The following is a 15,782-nucleotide window of genomic DNA, read 5'->3' as shown; positions in this document are numbered from 1 at the left end:
AAGTCCGGTTGTAATATTTAAACTCCACAATGACCAACCCACTCTAAGATATTTGTTTACATCTCCACTCCGCCAACCTCCGCATTCCCACCACACCACATTGCAGCATGAACCTCCGCACACTGTTTAGCAAGCAATCCACCAACAAATCCCTTGTCTATGGCTTGGACCATGCAATCCTCAACACCCCAATCCCGCCGCCATCCATGTGGATGAATCTCGGCTACTGGAAGGTCTGCTCTCATTTCCTAACCCAATCCAATTGACCCAACCCGCGACCCCCGCACCGACTGGAAGCTTCAAAGTCTAGTGGCTAAAATGCTCAAAATAGGATACATCTGACTTCCCGACTGCCTGCGCGGCACTACTAGATCAGGTCCTGATTACAGCTTCGCTGATTGACGAGGATGGACACGCGAAAGCGCATCTAGCTCAGAAGAAGCTCCGTCTGTTGGACGTGGGCATTGGATGCGGAGACCAGTCCCTGAGGATACTGGGATATAAGAAACGGGATGGAAAGAGTTCAACAACTGGAGTGACAGAAAAGGGCGTCGACGAGTCGAAGGCACCGCTGTTCGAGTCCTATGTTGGCGTTACCTCTCTCCCTGTCCAGGCTGAGTTGGCGTCGCAGCGGATCGAGCACCATCTCTCTTCTCCATCTTCCTCTGACAAGGAGAAGGTAGAACGCGACAACACCAAACCAAACTCAAGGGCTCAGATCTTCTGCGCCGACGCCGCAAACCCATCATCCTGGCCATCGGAACTCCATACCTCTCTCGGTCCATTCCAAACCGAAACCGAAACCCAAACCCAAGATGGGAAAGAAGGCGAAACAGAAAACTGGCTCCTAGCCCTTGACACGCTCTACCACTTCCACCCCTCGCGCACCCCGCTCTTCAAATACACCTACTCAACCCTCCACGCCAGCATCATGACCTTCGACCTCCTCCTCCCCTCTTCCCCGCGTCTATCCCTCTGGACGCGTCTCCTCCTGCGTCTCCTCTGCCTCTTCAGCGGGACACCTTACTCCAATTTCCACACAGAGGAGGAATACACCGCGCTCCTTGTTGCTGCGGGGTATGATATTGGGAAGATTGTGTTCAGGGATATCTCGGAGGATGTGTTTGCGGGTATTGCGGGGTTTTGTCAGCGAAGGGGTGAGGTGGTGAGTGCGTATGGCATGGGGAAAATGGGGAAGTTTAAGGGGGCGGGGAGGATGTTTGGGTGGTGGGCTAGGACGGGGGTTGTTAGGGGGGTTGTTGTTGTTGCGAGGGTTTGATTCTCTTTTGCCCATGTATGTGATGTGTATGTTTGTACCTGGTTGGCTGTACCTGGTTGGCTGTACATACTTGGTCGGGAATATTAGATTACCATTTACTGGGGACGGTAAATAGTCTACAGCTTGGCAACCTTCCCCAGATTGCTTAATTTAAGGACTCTTGGCTAATCAAGGAACAGCTCTGCAATTGAATGAGAACAAGCCGAATTAAAGCGGAGTCAATTGAGACATCTTGTATGTGTCTGCGTGCGTGTATTAAACGTAATCATCACCGACCCACCATTCCATCCCATCCGTTCTCCATGAGACGCCTTCCTCACTTGAAAGGAAAATCAAGATGTAAACCATATAGACATAAAATTCAGAATATACAACTGAAGGAAAACAAAAATCAAAGCAAAACTTCATTTAGGGGCCAGCTTAGACTGTGCCGACACCAATCTTGGAGTTGCCGCTACTCCGCTCGCCCTCAGTCCTCTGTGCAGCAAGGAACTTCTTGAACATATCCGAGATATCGCTTTCCGCCTTCTTGCCTTCTTCCTTGGACTTGCCGTTCTTCTCGGTGATCAGGTTCTTCAACCATTGGTTCTCGAGCTCGAGGGCGGTGACGCGGGCTTCCAACGCAGCGTTCTTTTCTGAAGTTTCCTTGACCGTAGTTTCTAATGTTTGCTCGCGCATCTTCTTCTTGACTCGGAACCGGGCGCTGGCAGCAGTGTTGCGGCGGCGCTTGTCCTCCTCAGCGGCAACTCGTGCAGCCTCCTCCACGCTCATAGCGGGGGTCTTTTGGGTGTTCTTGCGCTTCGGAGCCGGCGCAGACGCTGTTGGCGAGGTGGTGGACGCGGGACTCGCTCCAGAGATGGAAGGTTGAGACGGGGAAGTCGATGTCGGCGACGACGTAGGCTGCTGGCTCACGGAGGCATGTGCATTAGGCAGTCTGTTCGGCGCCTGTTGTTGCGGCACGGGCTGGTATTGAGCATTCTGCACTGGCATGGACGAGTTGTTCATCGAGTTCATCTGAGGGGCATAGTCATTGACATTGTTGTTGACATTGCCAAACCCATCTGGGGACAGTTAGCAGCCATCACACACATAGCCTGTCAATTTGATAATTGGAACGCAAAGAAAGCAAAAAAAAAGGGCAGAGCAGAACGGCCGTTAAGCGGAATTAGCGTGCCATGAGGCTCATCCAGCAAGTATGGGGTCACGTGAAATGACGCCATTCGGGGCCACTTTCGCGATATCAACGCTAAGTGCCTGAAGTTGCAGCAAACCCTGACACGCTAATCTCGATCGTCGCACTCAGGCTGATCCACTGCAGAGAATGCACCAATGGTGGACAGATCACATTGCGAATGTGTGGGATGGCGGGTGGCGCGCCTCGTGCAGGGAGCAGTCATTGATCACGCCAGCGCAAGCTCAGCACAGAAACGGGCACAAACCCGATCGTAATGAAAAGATGAAAAAAAAAAAGAATCTGAACTCAGAGAGGAACAAGCAAAGAGAACCTTTGGAAAGGCTTCCATGGTTCACCTGCCCAGGGCATCCGGAATGACATAGACGACAGGCCAGCACGCGTAGAAATTCATCACTTACCACCGAGCATATCCAGGAACTCCATGTCAGAGTTCTGCTTGACATGTTGTTTGTTCTCCTCCACAGGCTCAAACGACGGGATGTTCAGGTCGAAGTCGAAGAACTCGGTGTTTGTAAACAGCGATAGGTCATTGTCCAGGTTGAACGTCTCTTGCTGCTGTTGTACGGCGAAGGGCGACGGGATGGCATTCAGATCATCCAGATACTGCGAGAAGTTGGGGGCACGGCGCCCATTGTATTCAGCCATGGCGAAAGATGAGGCGTGTCGGCCTCTGCTTCTCGAATCCGACCAAAAATCGCAATAACCCCTCTGGGGTTTCCGTATACTCCGCCTATCCGATCGGAGGCGTGCGTCTATGTATGACGGAGGGGCACAAGGCCGGCGACGAGTTCGTCAAACTCGGTGTTTCGTGTGTCGGTCGCACTGTCGAGAAATTGGCGGCGTAGTTTGTCGACGATGAAGATGGTGAGATGGGAAAGAGAGGGAGAGAAAGAAGAAGAGGGGATTCAGAGTGGGACGAGAGCGAGTGAGTCGAGGGAGATTTTGCGTCGGATTGAGGTAGGTGGTGGGTGGGGTGTGGGAGTGCTGATTAATTCCACGCAAGCCGATTTCAGGTCTCGCTCTCCAACAACTCCGGAGAACCCTCGGCTGCCTGCCCGGGCGCTTGAGCCACCTCTTGTTTCTTTTTCTGCGTCTTCGATGGCTTCTCGTATAAATGATTCATTGTCTACTCTGAGTACGAGGTGCTCTCTCGTCTTTACAGATTGAATTCCTCGATCACAGTTGATGGTGAATAATACTCCTTGTCCGCTGGTTGCCTGTGCCCGCCCGTCGAGTCGCCACCGGTGCCGAAGTCGGAATCCCCAACCATGGACCAGCCCCGGGCATGCACCCGGTTTTTTCCACGATGACCCGCTCATTTCAGGAGCAAGAATCTCACGATGTGAGGGCCTGGTGTTGTCCAAGTCATGCACCACCGCGAGCGAATGGCGTCCCTGAAGGATCAGCTCCCTGCTCGTAATGCTTGCCTCTGATCGCTCCTTGTTGGCCAACCTTGCGTTCGGGCCTCGGAGCCCTGTCGCAATGGGGCTCTCCGGTTGGCTGCGCCTCGGCCAGCTTTTATCTCTCGCGCGGTTTGCGATACAAATATCAATCTCTAACAGTAACTCTGTCGGCCTTGAAAGGAGTGCTTTTCCCCGCGTCCGCGCTATCTCGCGCTGCACCTCGTACTATTATTGGGACCCGCGCGATGCGAAAATTCAAATAAACTATCTGAAATTACACAACAGTGAAACCCTTCGTAACCTCCTCAGGCTCGTATTGTCTGTTCCTGGTTTGAGATGCAGGATCCGGAATCTTCGCCGCGTTGCATTCTGTCTTCACCAATCTTCCCGTCACTTATGGGAGGCACCGGTATGGGTCAATCGTACCGTGCTTCTTGAAGTGACGAGGGCTTTGAATGTCGTGCTTCTGGGCTGTTGAATGAATATGCGAACTGAAAGCACCTGTTGGTGGCATCACCTCCGTAAATGTGTAGGCCAATAAGCAAGCACCCCTTGATGGAGTCCTGGTCCGAGTCACCAATCCCAGCTGGTGAATATAGACGCGTTCGGCCAGCTATTGCCTCCAACTCCAAATAGTGTGCAATGTGCATGAATGGTGCGAGGGAATATCATCACCTGCTTGTGAAGTGCTTATTCCTCATACTCGACTCTAGGGTTGGCGCATTCTCGAGAATGCATTGATGCCTGAGGCGTGACAAAGGCGCTATCACCACGTGACCTTGAATGTTGATGCTTGGCGCAGAACAATCCAAAACAACACCGACGAGAGCCAAGTTGCTCACGGATACTCTCATTGCCCGGCCACGATTCAATAGACCGCATGGAGACGCATAATCGGTGATACCTTAATAATTTGAAACATGGCACGTCCAAAATCAATCCGCGCACCTACAACCGCCAGTCTCCCAAATAACTTGCGCATCGCCTCCACCACTCCCTCGCTGGTCAAGGCCCTGGGAAAGCTATCCCGCCAATCGCTCCTGGATATCGTGTTCCAATGGCTAGATGATCGCAATGTCAAGCTATTTCCCCCTCTGTTAGAGGGCGACGAGGACGAAAATCCGGACGACGATGGCTTACGACCGTATCCAACCGAGCACTCGCTCAACGACGTTCGCAATGCGTATCAAGAATTGCAATTCAGAAAAGGCGGCAAGCGAGAGGTCATTGATCGCATCCTGGATGGGGACTGGAGACATGGGATCACGTTGCGACAGGCTGCTATGGTCGACCTCCGATACCTAGATGACCACCCGTCGAGTTTGCGCTGGACCGCGCTGGAGCTCGCGCGCATCGGCGGCCCAAACACACAGGACACACCCATCGCAGAACTCTCAGCTAGTATTCCACGCGTACACTCGTCCACTTTTCTCAAAAAGCTCCAGGAGCAAATCTCACCCTTAGTCAAAGCGCACTTCTACCTCGCGCGCTCCACCACTCAACCCCTCACCTTCCTCCGCATTTTCGTCACACACTCGCCGTACCAGAATCTCCGCCAGGCACCGGAAACCCTCACCGACTCGTCCAGAGTCATGTACGTCGCATTCCCAGACAGTTGTCCATATATATACACTTCTCTCGCGTCTGCCGCTGGGGCCAAGGCAAACACCGGCTCCGCCGTCGCAACAGACGCGCGAAGCCTCCAGCGCATCGTCCGAGACGCTATACCAAAAGCCCTTTCCCTCCCTCATCAACGATACACACTCAAACCTACATCCCTCACAGCAAAGAGCCTTGGGGCTCTCATCTCCCTCCGCGGCCCAGGCCGCTCCACCAACGCCAACGGCGCATTCAGCATCTTCGCCGACGCCGTCCTCGAAGGAAGCCCCGTCGACCCACGTCCCTCCAACACCGTCTCCCCAGAAGAACACCAGAAACAATCCCTCCCAGCCTCTAAATTCGACCAAGAGAATGAAAACAATGTCCTAGATGGCAATAAGGACGCCGACGCCGACGCCGATCTCTCCTCCCATCCAGCAAAACCACTCCGCCGCGCTAGAGATACCGACGCTGACCCGCGCGCATCCAAAAAGCGCAAACTCACCGTCCAATCCCGCTTCGGAACGGCCGGTACTGCAATGTCCTCTGCACCGCTTGACCGTCTCGACGCTAGACTCCTTGACCCTCCCAGCAATCAAAATTATGGAGACGACGACGAGGGGGACCGCGATGCTTCTCATCCTACCCTCTCGCTTACATTCACCGGAACAGATGTCGTGTCTGGTATCCGGAAACTTGCGGAGCTGGGCATCGTGAATGCCGAGCGGATGCCGTCCTGGATGACGGGTGAAGAGGCCATTAGTGTAGCGATTGTGCGCAAGGGGAGGGTCATTAATGATGGTGGATGAAGTGGGTATTTGAAAGTTATGTTCTCATATTCGCTTTCCGTCTGAATCTGGGATGGCCGGGTTACTCTTTTGATTCGGCAGATGACGACCTGCACCGGGACAGGATGGTCTATTACTGGTTATGGCTGCCATTACTGTAACTAGGCTCACCCGGAGGAAGTCTGACTGCTGGCCCGGCTCTCATCCGCCCATCTACTTAAGCTGAGTGGATGACCACGTCAGGCATGCCGGTCCCAAACCGGTGAGGCAAAACTACGCTGGTAACAGATCGTCCCTTATATGGACCTTCAGCGCGCCACCGCCCGCAACTTATATCTCATAATGATGGATTAAAAAGGCCGAGAGTACTCAATTAGGTAGGGTATAAGGCAGCCGAACGCCAAAGATTGCTAGACCAATACAAAGATGACCCTGAAGCCTGTCCCACCTCCCAGTTAAACGCCGCTTGTAACGTAATTGTAGAAGACCCCAAGGAATATGATCCAGACGGAGTTGCGAACAAGTCAATCCACTTCCTCTTCCAGCTCGTCATCGTACTCACGCCAGCCAGAATAAGATAAATGCCGGCGCACCCAGTACTGATGATAGCTTGAATAGTCTGGGGTAGTTATGTTAGAGTTTGCATGTAGAATCAGGAGTAGGGTCATCTACAGGGACGGTTTCGTACCACGTTCACCAGATAAGCCTACTTGTCTTGCCACATTGACATACCCGTCTTCTCCGACTTGACCCTCGCCCACGAGTTGTTCCAAGCTCATGTCAGGTTTGCAATCGACATCTTGGTTTTGCCAGGGCGAGCGACTAGGGAAGATGATCGTTAGCATGGATAAGGTCTTCCCATGTTGAGCAGACGTACCAATAAACACAGCGGATGCCCTGGGAATTTTGCGTCGCCGCCCATTGCTGAAAACAGGTCTTGTGAATGTTGTTGCCGCAGGCCGCCCGGCACCAAACGATTTCTTCCTCGCTTGGATTGAACTCCATAAAGCATATTGGGCACTCTCCTTCTACAGGCTTGCGATTGCCATCTGTTTCATGGTCTTCGGCCTTGTCTTTCACATTGCGGAGCGGGGAGTTGTCGTAGATCTCGCGGATTTCCTAAATAGAGCATAAGTTAGCCATTCGAGGCAAGCTTGCCGGGATACTCACGGAAGAGAGGAAAGCAAGTTGGTACTGTAGCTCGGCGGGGGCCTTCAGGACCTTCGCTAGGACTAAATTGGCCATTAGCGATAGGTACAATGATAGCAGCGATAAAAATAGAAGAAACAATGAAAAGAACATGACGATGATCCACAACGATTTAGGTTGATTGCATGGACGTACCGTAACAAATATGCTTGCATTGGTTGCCATTCCTCGCATCTGGGCAACTGCAGGCCGGCTCCTTCCTGATCACCGTCTTGTAGATGTTACCAGTTGACCCGACGATATCGAACTCCAGTTCACGGTTCTCGTCCGTGCCGGCAATGGCCTGTCCAACCACGAACATGCTAGTAGTGTAGTTGTTAGTTGGATGAAATGTGATCGGAGACTAGAGGCATACCGCTGGCTAATTGCACGATCTAAGCGTTCACGATAACTCTTTGGAGGGGCGCTGCGAAACCTCCTCAATCGACGTTCCTCAGTGGGAGCAGATGACACCTTCTTGACTCTCGGAGATTTGCCCTTTGTGGTTGAGATAATGGGAGAGGCGTCGCCAGTTAGACCAACGGCATTTTTCGTCTTTCCCGATTTTGGGGTTGTTTTCGCGCGTGTGTTCTTAACGGTGGCGAGCGAACCTTCATGTTTTCTTTTCCGTGGAGATATGTATCGAAAGCCTGAAGCCAGATCTTGATTTGAAGTTGACTGATCCATCTTGAGCGAACCCTCTGTTAGGATGAATGGATGGAAGCAGGTGGACGAAAGAGACAGGAAGTGTTAGTGGTATCCCAGGTCTCACACGGAGCTGACTGATCTGACAGCAAAATTAACAAGTCACCAGGGACAAGTACTTCGCATTCAGCATGGAATTGCCAAGATTGACAGCAGAAAGCAGCAAGTGTTAATCGTGATACAGTTCCTTATCGGTTCTCGATGTCGCCGATAAGAGTGGGTAGTGGAGGTTTGCTGCATTTGCAGTGTTTGCTCTGTTTGCCAGCAGCCCTTCTCGCGATAACGTCAAGCTCTCTCCATCAAAGCTCCAGTGTGTCAACAATGGCTCGTCCCCGTGCTCAATCGGGTGCTGATGGCCCGAAGGAGCCACATTCAGTCTCCTTGAAAGGTATGTAGAGTTGAGCTCCTGTTGAACCAATCTAACCGGTCTAGTCTTGCGGTAAGCACCGATCAATCCGTCCGATAGCCCCTCCTAATCGTTACAGCCTCTCACGGCCGGCATTATCCTACCAATATCCGCTACCGGCAGCAAACACGAAGATCTCCAGCAAAGCCGCCCTAACCTTTCCTTCCGACAAGGTCGATAATCAATTTATATTCTCTCCTAATGTACGTTCGTTAATTTCGATCGCCGACTTATGCTGACCACACAAGCTCACACTCCCTCCAACGTTCGGATCCGCATATGTCGGGGAAACATTTGCCTGTACCCTCAGCGCAAACAATGAACTTCCAGACGAGGCATCGCGGGTCATAACGTCGGTCCGGATCGTTGCCGAAATGCAAACTCCTTCGCAGGTCTCGTCTCTCGACCTTGAACCTACCGATTCAGACCCCAACGACGGCTTGCAGAAAGATCAATCTTTACAGAAAATTGTACGATTTGATTTGAAGGAGGAGGGTAACCATATTCTGGCGGTCAGTGTCAGCTATACCGAAACGTTGATTGGGACCGACTCGCAAGCAGCCAGCGGCCGAGTGAGAACGTTCCGAAAACTGTATCAATTTGTCGCTCAACCCTGTCTCAATGTGCGAACGAAGTCATCGGAGCTGGCTCCGTTGGAGGTTGACAACAAGTCACTAGGACCGTATGGCAAGACCCGCCTACTTCGGTTCGCTCTCGAAGCTCAGCTGGAGAATGTAGGCGATGGGACTGTCGTCATCAAGGTGTGCACCATGCCCCCCATGTTAGAATTCCATTCTAATTACTTTACAGCAAACGCGGCTCAACCCAAAGGCACCGTTTAAGGCGATATCATTAAACTGGGACCTTGAGCGGCCCGACCAATCGGATTTACCACCCCCTACCATCAACCCGCGCGACGTACTACAGGTTGCGTTCCTGGTTGAACAAGAAGAGGGTCAGCAGGAGGGGCTGGAGGACTTGCAGAAGAATATGCGGCGAGAGGGCCGCGCCGTGCTGGGCCAGTTGTCAATCGAATGGAGAAGCTCCATGGGAGATAAGGGATTCTTGACAACGGGTAATCTGCAAACGCGGAAGCGAGTATGATGTGATCACATAGGATGTCGCACAGCATGAGAGTGGCTGTGTTAGGAAAACACCCTTCCCAATACCGAAGGTTGCCGGTCTGGGACACCCCTACTTGAACGGCAGCAAGGCCGGCCGGCAGTTATCCCCTGCAGATTGATTATCGCTAACGAGGTGGGCGTAAATCTCCGACAAGGGCTGAGATGCCGTCGCTGGTGTTACACAGAAGGAGTATACATCGTAAGTAACTCGCGGGTCAGCCGGTCAGCAAGCCCCTTACCTGTCCAATTGCAACCGAGCCTTGTAAATCGGTTTCGTTGGCTATATTGGAATATATTAGCGTCGGATAAATGGTTATTTCGAACATACTAAATACCTCATACCAAATAATTTTATCAGCCAATTTAATTACTCTCGCCGGCCCATGGCCTTAGACCTTCTAGGTCAACTTCGTACGAGTCTTGAGTCCACACAAGCCCTACTATCGCAATCCCGTATAGTATTAAGTACCACTTTATCCGCCTACAACCGTCTCAACCATCTAGCAAACAGCTATAAAATCAACCTGAATATCAACGCCCGCAGGCAAAGCAGAAACCTCGACCATAGATCGCGCCGGCCTATGCGGAAACGCAGCATCATACACCTTTGCAAACTCCGGCATACTGCGCGCGTCTTTCAGGTATACCTGTCTTCACATGAACATATAGTCCTTGAACGGAGAACAAAATTGCCGTCCGGTACAGTAAGGAAGGAAGAAAGGAAGGAAGGAAGACATACAACAACCTTAACAACCCCATCCAGGCCAGCACCGGCCTCCTCCAAGATCGACTCCGTGTTGCGTAGAATCGCCCTCGTTTTGTCGGCGACAGATCCCGTGATTAGGGTTCCGTTGGCGTCGGCGGGGATTTGGCCTGAGAGGTAGATGTGGCTGGCTCCTGGAGAGGCTTTTATAGCTTGGGACTGGAATGTCGGTATTAGTTTTCTGTATTTGTTTGGTGGAGGATGAATTAATTGGGGTTGGTTGGGCTGTTACGTAGTGTGCGAACGCTAGATGTGGTGGGCGTTAGATATGGTTATTTATATAGTCGGTAGGATAAATTCAGTATGTGTACTCACGGGCATAGGCCTTATCGGTATGGACACTGGTCAGAACCGAAGAGTAGGCTCTCTTCGCCTGTACGACTGGTTGGGCAGTTGCCATGATAGGCCGGAAAGATGACACCGGGCGACGAAGATGGCTGGCAATAACAACGGTACCTGAGCGAGAAGCACGGGTGAACATTTTGATGGATTTTATTCAGCTGATATTGTTCTTCGGTCTGGTGGCTTACTTACGGTGTATTCATATATAGTCATGGTCGGAGTCGGGCCGCCTCCCCGACACTGTCGATTAGGGCTCCGAAAGTCGGCCCCACCGACCGACTTGATTTGTAACGAGAGGCAAGTTACGACGTGGGTTTAAATAGTCAAGGAGCTGGTTCTTGTTGGAGACTTCGAGAGATAAGACGCCTACTCGATCAGAATGACAGTGATTAAAAGTGCTACTGCTACTGCCACTGCCAGTGCCAGTGCCCACGCGAGCTTAACCCTAAGTCGCCATACGCTGAGGTATGTACGTCGTTTCTAAGGATTGACCCAAACTAAAATTTTCAGGCCCTTTTTGTCTCGATCGCCACTGGCATCACTCTCATTCTCAGGGTGTCCTAAGATGAACTCTTCCACTGCCGCGGCTACAGCTACAGCCACGGTCACAGATACAGACACAGAGGCCGACACCGCAAAAGCACAGGCAAGCTACAAGATCGTCCAAGATGCAAGCAACTTCAAAGAAACCGAAGCCACCAGACCAGCCTTCGACCACTCAAACACACCAATCGAAGTAACTCAGACCCCAAATCCAAACTGGGAATACGGCCAGGGCGTCCCAGGCAAAACCAAGGCCCCTAGTCTCTCAAACCACCACGAAATAGACCCGTACGCGCCAGACCGCGAAATGGTAAACAACTACCGCCTTCTCATATCCGGGATTGCGCCGCGCCCGATCGGGTTCCTGAGTACTGTTTCCGCGGAAACAGGGACGGAGAATCTGGCGCCGTTCAGCTATTTCCAGGTTGTAGACCATGACCCGCCGATGTTCATTCTGGGGTTCTCGGGGCGGCCTGGTGCAGAGAAGGACACGTATCGGAATCTGAAGGAAACTGGGGAATGCGTGATTAATACGGTGTCGGAGAATATGATCGAGGCTGTGAATGCGACGTCTATTGATGCGCCGTATGGGATTTCGGAATGGGAGGTGTCTGGCCTGACCAAGGCGCCGAGTTCGACTGTGCGGCCGGCGAGGGTTAAGGAGTCTGTGTTCTCTGTTGAAGGCGAGGTTGTTGATATTAAGGAGTTTGAAGCGCATAAGCCTGGTATGAGTGTGGGTGGTGTGGTATTGATCAAGGCGACGCGGTTCTGGGTGCAGGAGGGCGTTGCAGACGAGAATCTCAGTCATATTGAGCTGGATAAGCTACGTCCGATTGCTCAGTTAGGTGGGATGTCTTATGGCAGGATTACATCGACGTTTGAAAGGCCGCGGACGAAGTGGGCGAACGAGGTGAAGAAGAGCAAGGTGTTGACCGAGTTGGAAAGACGGCATGGCTTGTCATAGACTATTGTATTTATTATATTTATTGCATATAGACTGCAGCTTTAAGACTTCGGAGTATCCGACATTTCTTCCTTCATCCTCATGGACTCTACATCACCCACCGTATTCATGGAAACTACAACAAATATCTCCCCTATTCAGTATTCCTTCATTCCATCTCCTAAAAGAAGTCTTGACATGTGCGGTGGCCAAGCACACCGTAACCACCAAGGAATGGCTCTGCATCCGACAACCCTAACTTCCTAAACTGCAGAATAAGTAAAGTAGTCCATTACTAGTAGGTAATCCAATCTCATAAAGCATACCAGCTCTGTAGTAGCTCGGCAGTTATTTAGCAGTAGTAAAGACTCTAGAATGAATAATAAAACCGGCACAATAGCGCATTTGCAGATTCGTGAGTGCGAGGACGATTAAGGAGGACTTTGTCCCTACAGTATCCGACCAAGGTCGATTCAGTGTAGTGAGCGTCAGAGTAACCCAATCACTGTCAATATACGGCATACACCCGTTATCAGTACACACTGGGAATGTCTTTCCGATAACCCCACGTCTTGGAGACTCGGAGAAGTGGTGATAGACCGTCGGAGCGCCACCCCGACCCCCGCAATTTGTAGTCGGGCCCTGATAAGCCTGGCAAAGAGGGGTTGGTTATATTAATATAGCATGCATGTAAACACCAGGTTTTCCTCAAGTATCTCAGGTCTTTACAACTGTCCCTGGGCTTAACATGTACTCTTGGTCCCCTCTCCACGCCCCCAGGGGCACGCGGCTGCTCTTCAGACATCATGCATATCTACTTCCACGCCGCTACATTTCCACATCGTCGCCAAAAGCCTGCACTATCAAGGCCTCTTCCCCAGATCCAGCTCCAGAGGCACCAGCAGCAGCATCACCAAGAAGGAAACATGCAGACCTCCCTCCGCTATCCCGCCTCCCAAACAAGCTCCTCCTCCGCTCACTGCTCCTATCCAGCCTGATGACATCGAAGATATTTCTCCGTCCGTCACTGGCACTCCTGGAAACCCTCGCCTCATCCAAATCCGCATTCCTAAACCCAGACAGAAACTCACTCCTGAACAGACTCGTCAGGTGGACGCTGTATAACCACTTCTGTCCGGGAACGAATCGCGCTGAGGTCGTGCAAACCGTCAATCAGATTAAGCAGATGGGCTACCAGGGTGTTATCCTGGGGTATTCGAAAGAGGTTGTTCTCCCTCATAGCGAGTCTAACCAGCAGGATATACATGAGACTGCTGGTACAGCGAAGGACTACCCACCGCAGTACTACCAGGTAATTGAAGAGTGGAAACGGGGTACCCTTGAGACCCTCCGCATGGTTGGACCGGGAGACTTCCTCGCCTTGAAGTACGTACTACACCACAACAACCTGTGCACCTGGGTACATTATTAATGACAATAACAGACTCACCGGTGCCGGCCCAATCTCACTTGAAGCCATGCAAGCGCGCGCCCCAATCCCAGCAGCCGTTTTGAACGCCCTCGACGAAATCTGCACCGAGACCGCAAAGCAGGGATCCCGGCTTTGGCTGGACGCCGAGCAGCAGCTTCTCCAGCCGGGACTGGATAACTGGGCTATTGAGCTTATGCGGCGATACAACACTCCTGCTTCGAGCGCTGACTTGGGAGGTCCGCTTGTGTATAATACCATCCAGGCGTACCTCAAGGGCTCGAGGGCGAATGTGCAGCGGCATCTTGATGAAGCTGAGAAGGGGGGTTTCTTGCTCGGAGTGAAATTAGTGCGGGGGGCGTATATCGAGCATGAAGTGCGGGGGCTGATTCATAATTCGAAGACGGAGACGGATGACTCGTATAATGGGATTGCGGAGATGTTGATTTGTCGGCGGCAGGCTCGCTCTGAAGGGAAGGATGTGTCTGTGCCGGCTGCTGCGTTGTTTCTGGCTACGCATAATTCTGAGAGTGCGGATAGGGCTATTCGGTTATATCAGGGGCGGTTGGAGGGCGGGCTGCCTACGGTGAGTGTCCTGGAGTGTGGGCAGATTATGGGGATGGCGGATGAGTTGAGCTGTGAGTTGGTGCAGCGGTATGAGACAGCTGCTGTAGAAGGGAGAGTAGGGGCTCCGAGGACATTCAAGTGTATGCATTGGGGGACGGTGTCGGAGTGTATGGAGTATCTGCATCGGAGAGCTATTGAGAACAGGGGTGCTGTTGAGCGGACGCATCATATGAGGGCTGCGCTGGCAAGGGAATTCCGGCGTAGGATTGGACGCTAGTCTATGGCAATCTATACAATCTTCCAGCAGTCTATTTTCCCTGAAGCTTCTTCAAATGCCCCGTCCCGTTGATAATCGAGTCCGCATATGCACTCCGTACGCCAGCCTTCTCAACAGCCAGCAGCCCCTGGATCGTACACCCCTTCGGCGACGAGATACTCTCCCTCAGCACCGCCGGGTGGTGTCCATCCTTCAACATCTGCGCAAGCCCAAGCAGGCACTGCGCCGTCATCTCAGACGCATCAGCCCGCTTCATCCCCTCCGCAACACACCCATCCAGAATCCCATCCACGGCAACAGAAACCGTCGCCAGCGACGCCATCAGCATCGATCCCAGATCAAACAGCTCGCTACCGATAACCTTGACCATACCAATCTGCGAGAACATCCACTCAATTACAGATACATGTTCCTTGGACGCGGAGTCAGGCAGCTCGACGACCGTCATTGACTCACGCACGGCGGCTGCAACATTGGGAATCGCACGAGCAACCACCGTCGTAGATGTAGACTCCTGTGCCTGAGTCTGATTCTTCGCAATTGCCGCAGAAAGGACATCAATCGTCTTCCCCGCAATGACACTAACAATCAACCTTCCGGTCAGCGCATCGCCGAGCCCCTCTTCACTCAACACCGCATCAACAAGATAAGGCTTGCACCCGAGGATAACAACATCAGCCTGCGACGCCGCGCCCGCGTTGTCACTGGCAAAGAAGTCAAGCTGCACTGGGGACGGGTGTCCGGCGTACTTGGCCTTCAGCTTGTCCGCTGATGACTGTGACTTGGTGCATGCGATTATGCGGGAGAATGGGCTTTTCTCGCTACTGGAAGTAGCATCAGTAGCACTAGCGGGTGTTGTTGCGTCGAGGATTCCGCTGAGGATGGCGGAGCCCATGTTTCCTGTTCTGTTAGATGCTGCCATTGGTCGGGATGGTAGAATGGATTGGCTCACCGCATCCTATGATGGCGAGGGTGAGATTGGATGCCATGATAGTGACAAGTATTTGGTGTGGTGGTGAGTGAAGTGAGTCAGTGTCGACTGAGTATGAAAATGAAAGTAAAGCAGACACCCCGCTATCGTATTGATGTATTGTACTGTAACAGCGTGGGGAGATGACTAATTACCGATATGTCGGAGGTGGTTCCGACTGCCCTACAGTGGCTTGAAGTATAAGGTGGCCAGGAAACCATCTTATAGAAAGTATATTATATCTGGTTATTCGCAACAGAG

The 15,782-nt window shown here is 52.1% G+C and overlaps 9 protein-coding genes across 9 annotated transcripts; 5 read left to right on the top strand and 4 right to left on the bottom strand.

Annotated features, from left to right (window-relative positions):
- Nucleotides 1–107: 107 nt before the first annotated feature.
- Nucleotides 108–1,279, top strand: APUU_70540A (uncharacterized protein; the record flags this gene model as incomplete). Its single annotated transcript, XM_041695424.1, has 2 exons — nucleotides 108–233; nucleotides 332–1,279. 2 exons carry the CDS (start codon nucleotides 108–110, stop codon nucleotides 1,277–1,279), a joined length of 1,074 nt encoding a protein of 357 aa, XP_041561156.1.
- A 420-nt stretch (nucleotides 1,280–1,699) lies between these two features.
- Nucleotides 1,700–3,119, bottom strand: APUU_70539S (putative bZIP transcription factor (MetR); the record flags this gene model as incomplete). The annotated part of the gene is made up of 2 exons (XM_041695422.1): nucleotides 1,700–2,340; nucleotides 2,873–3,119. The coding sequence occupies 2 exons, from the start codon at nucleotides 3,117–3,119 to the stop codon at nucleotides 1,700–1,702; spliced, it is 888 nt and encodes a 295-aa protein (XP_041561155.1).
- A 1,678-nt stretch (nucleotides 3,120–4,797) lies between these two features.
- Nucleotides 4,798–6,285, top strand: APUU_70538A (CENP-N/CHL4 family protein; the record flags this gene model as incomplete). Its single annotated transcript, XM_041695421.1, has 1 exon — nucleotides 4,798–6,285. One exon carries the CDS (start codon nucleotides 4,798–4,800, stop codon nucleotides 6,283–6,285), a length of 1,488 nt encoding a protein of 495 aa, XP_041561154.1.
- Nucleotides 6,286–6,788: 503 nt separating this feature from the next.
- Nucleotides 6,789–8,139, bottom strand: APUU_70537S (RING finger protein; the record flags this gene model as incomplete). The annotated part of the gene is made up of 6 exons (XM_041695420.1): nucleotides 6,789–6,883; nucleotides 6,953–7,086; nucleotides 7,142–7,383; nucleotides 7,435–7,496; nucleotides 7,609–7,775; nucleotides 7,829–8,139. 6 exons carry the CDS (start codon nucleotides 8,137–8,139, stop codon nucleotides 6,789–6,791), a joined length of 1,011 nt encoding a protein of 336 aa, XP_041561153.1.
- Nucleotides 8,140–8,478: 339 nt separating this feature from the next.
- APUU_70536A (trafficking protein particle complex subunit 13) lies at nucleotides 8,479–9,667 on the top strand (the record flags this gene model as incomplete). Its single annotated transcript, XM_041695419.1, has 5 exons — nucleotides 8,479–8,545; nucleotides 8,590–8,596; nucleotides 8,643–8,766; nucleotides 8,812–9,324; nucleotides 9,374–9,667. 5 exons carry the CDS (start codon nucleotides 8,479–8,481, stop codon nucleotides 9,665–9,667), a joined length of 1,005 nt encoding a protein of 334 aa, XP_041561152.1.
- Nucleotides 9,668–10,187: 520 nt separating this feature from the next.
- On the bottom strand, nucleotides 10,188–10,931 carry APUU_70535S (RidA family protein; the record flags this gene model as incomplete). Its single annotated transcript, XM_041695418.1, has 4 exons — nucleotides 10,188–10,334; nucleotides 10,427–10,609; nucleotides 10,683–10,696; nucleotides 10,766–10,931. The coding sequence occupies 4 exons, from the start codon at nucleotides 10,929–10,931 to the stop codon at nucleotides 10,188–10,190; spliced, it is 510 nt and encodes a 169-aa protein (XP_041561151.1).
- Nucleotides 10,932–11,171: 240 nt separating this feature from the next.
- APUU_70534A (flavin reductase family protein) lies at nucleotides 11,172–12,299 on the top strand (the record flags this gene model as incomplete). Its single annotated transcript, XM_041695417.1, has 2 exons — nucleotides 11,172–11,257; nucleotides 11,303–12,299. The coding sequence occupies 2 exons, from the start codon at nucleotides 11,172–11,174 to the stop codon at nucleotides 12,297–12,299; spliced, it is 1,083 nt and encodes a 360-aa protein (XP_041561150.1).
- A 727-nt stretch (nucleotides 12,300–13,026) lies between these two features.
- APUU_70533A (uncharacterized protein) lies at nucleotides 13,027–14,551 on the top strand (the record flags this gene model as incomplete). Its single annotated transcript, XM_041695416.1, has 2 exons — nucleotides 13,027–13,664; nucleotides 13,723–14,551. The coding sequence occupies 2 exons, from the start codon at nucleotides 13,027–13,029 to the stop codon at nucleotides 14,549–14,551; spliced, it is 1,467 nt and encodes a 488-aa protein (XP_041561149.1).
- A 31-nt stretch (nucleotides 14,552–14,582) lies between these two features.
- Nucleotides 14,583–15,540, bottom strand: APUU_70532S (pyrroline-5-carboxylate reductase; the record flags this gene model as incomplete). The annotated part of the gene is made up of 2 exons (XM_041695415.1): nucleotides 14,583–15,451; nucleotides 15,504–15,540. The coding sequence occupies 2 exons, from the start codon at nucleotides 15,538–15,540 to the stop codon at nucleotides 14,583–14,585; spliced, it is 906 nt and encodes a 301-aa protein (XP_041561148.1).
- Between the last annotated feature and the right edge of the window lie 242 nt (nucleotides 15,541–15,782).

Source organism: Aspergillus puulaauensis, chromosome 7 (assembly GCF_016861865.1).
Source record: "Aspergillus puulaauensis MK2 DNA, chromosome 7, nearly complete sequence".
NCBI lineage: Eukaryota > Fungi > Ascomycota > Eurotiomycetes > Eurotiales > Aspergillaceae > Aspergillus > Aspergillus puulaauensis.
Note: the sequence above shows the minus strand (reverse complement) of the source record. Positions and strands in the feature narration are given on the sequence as shown.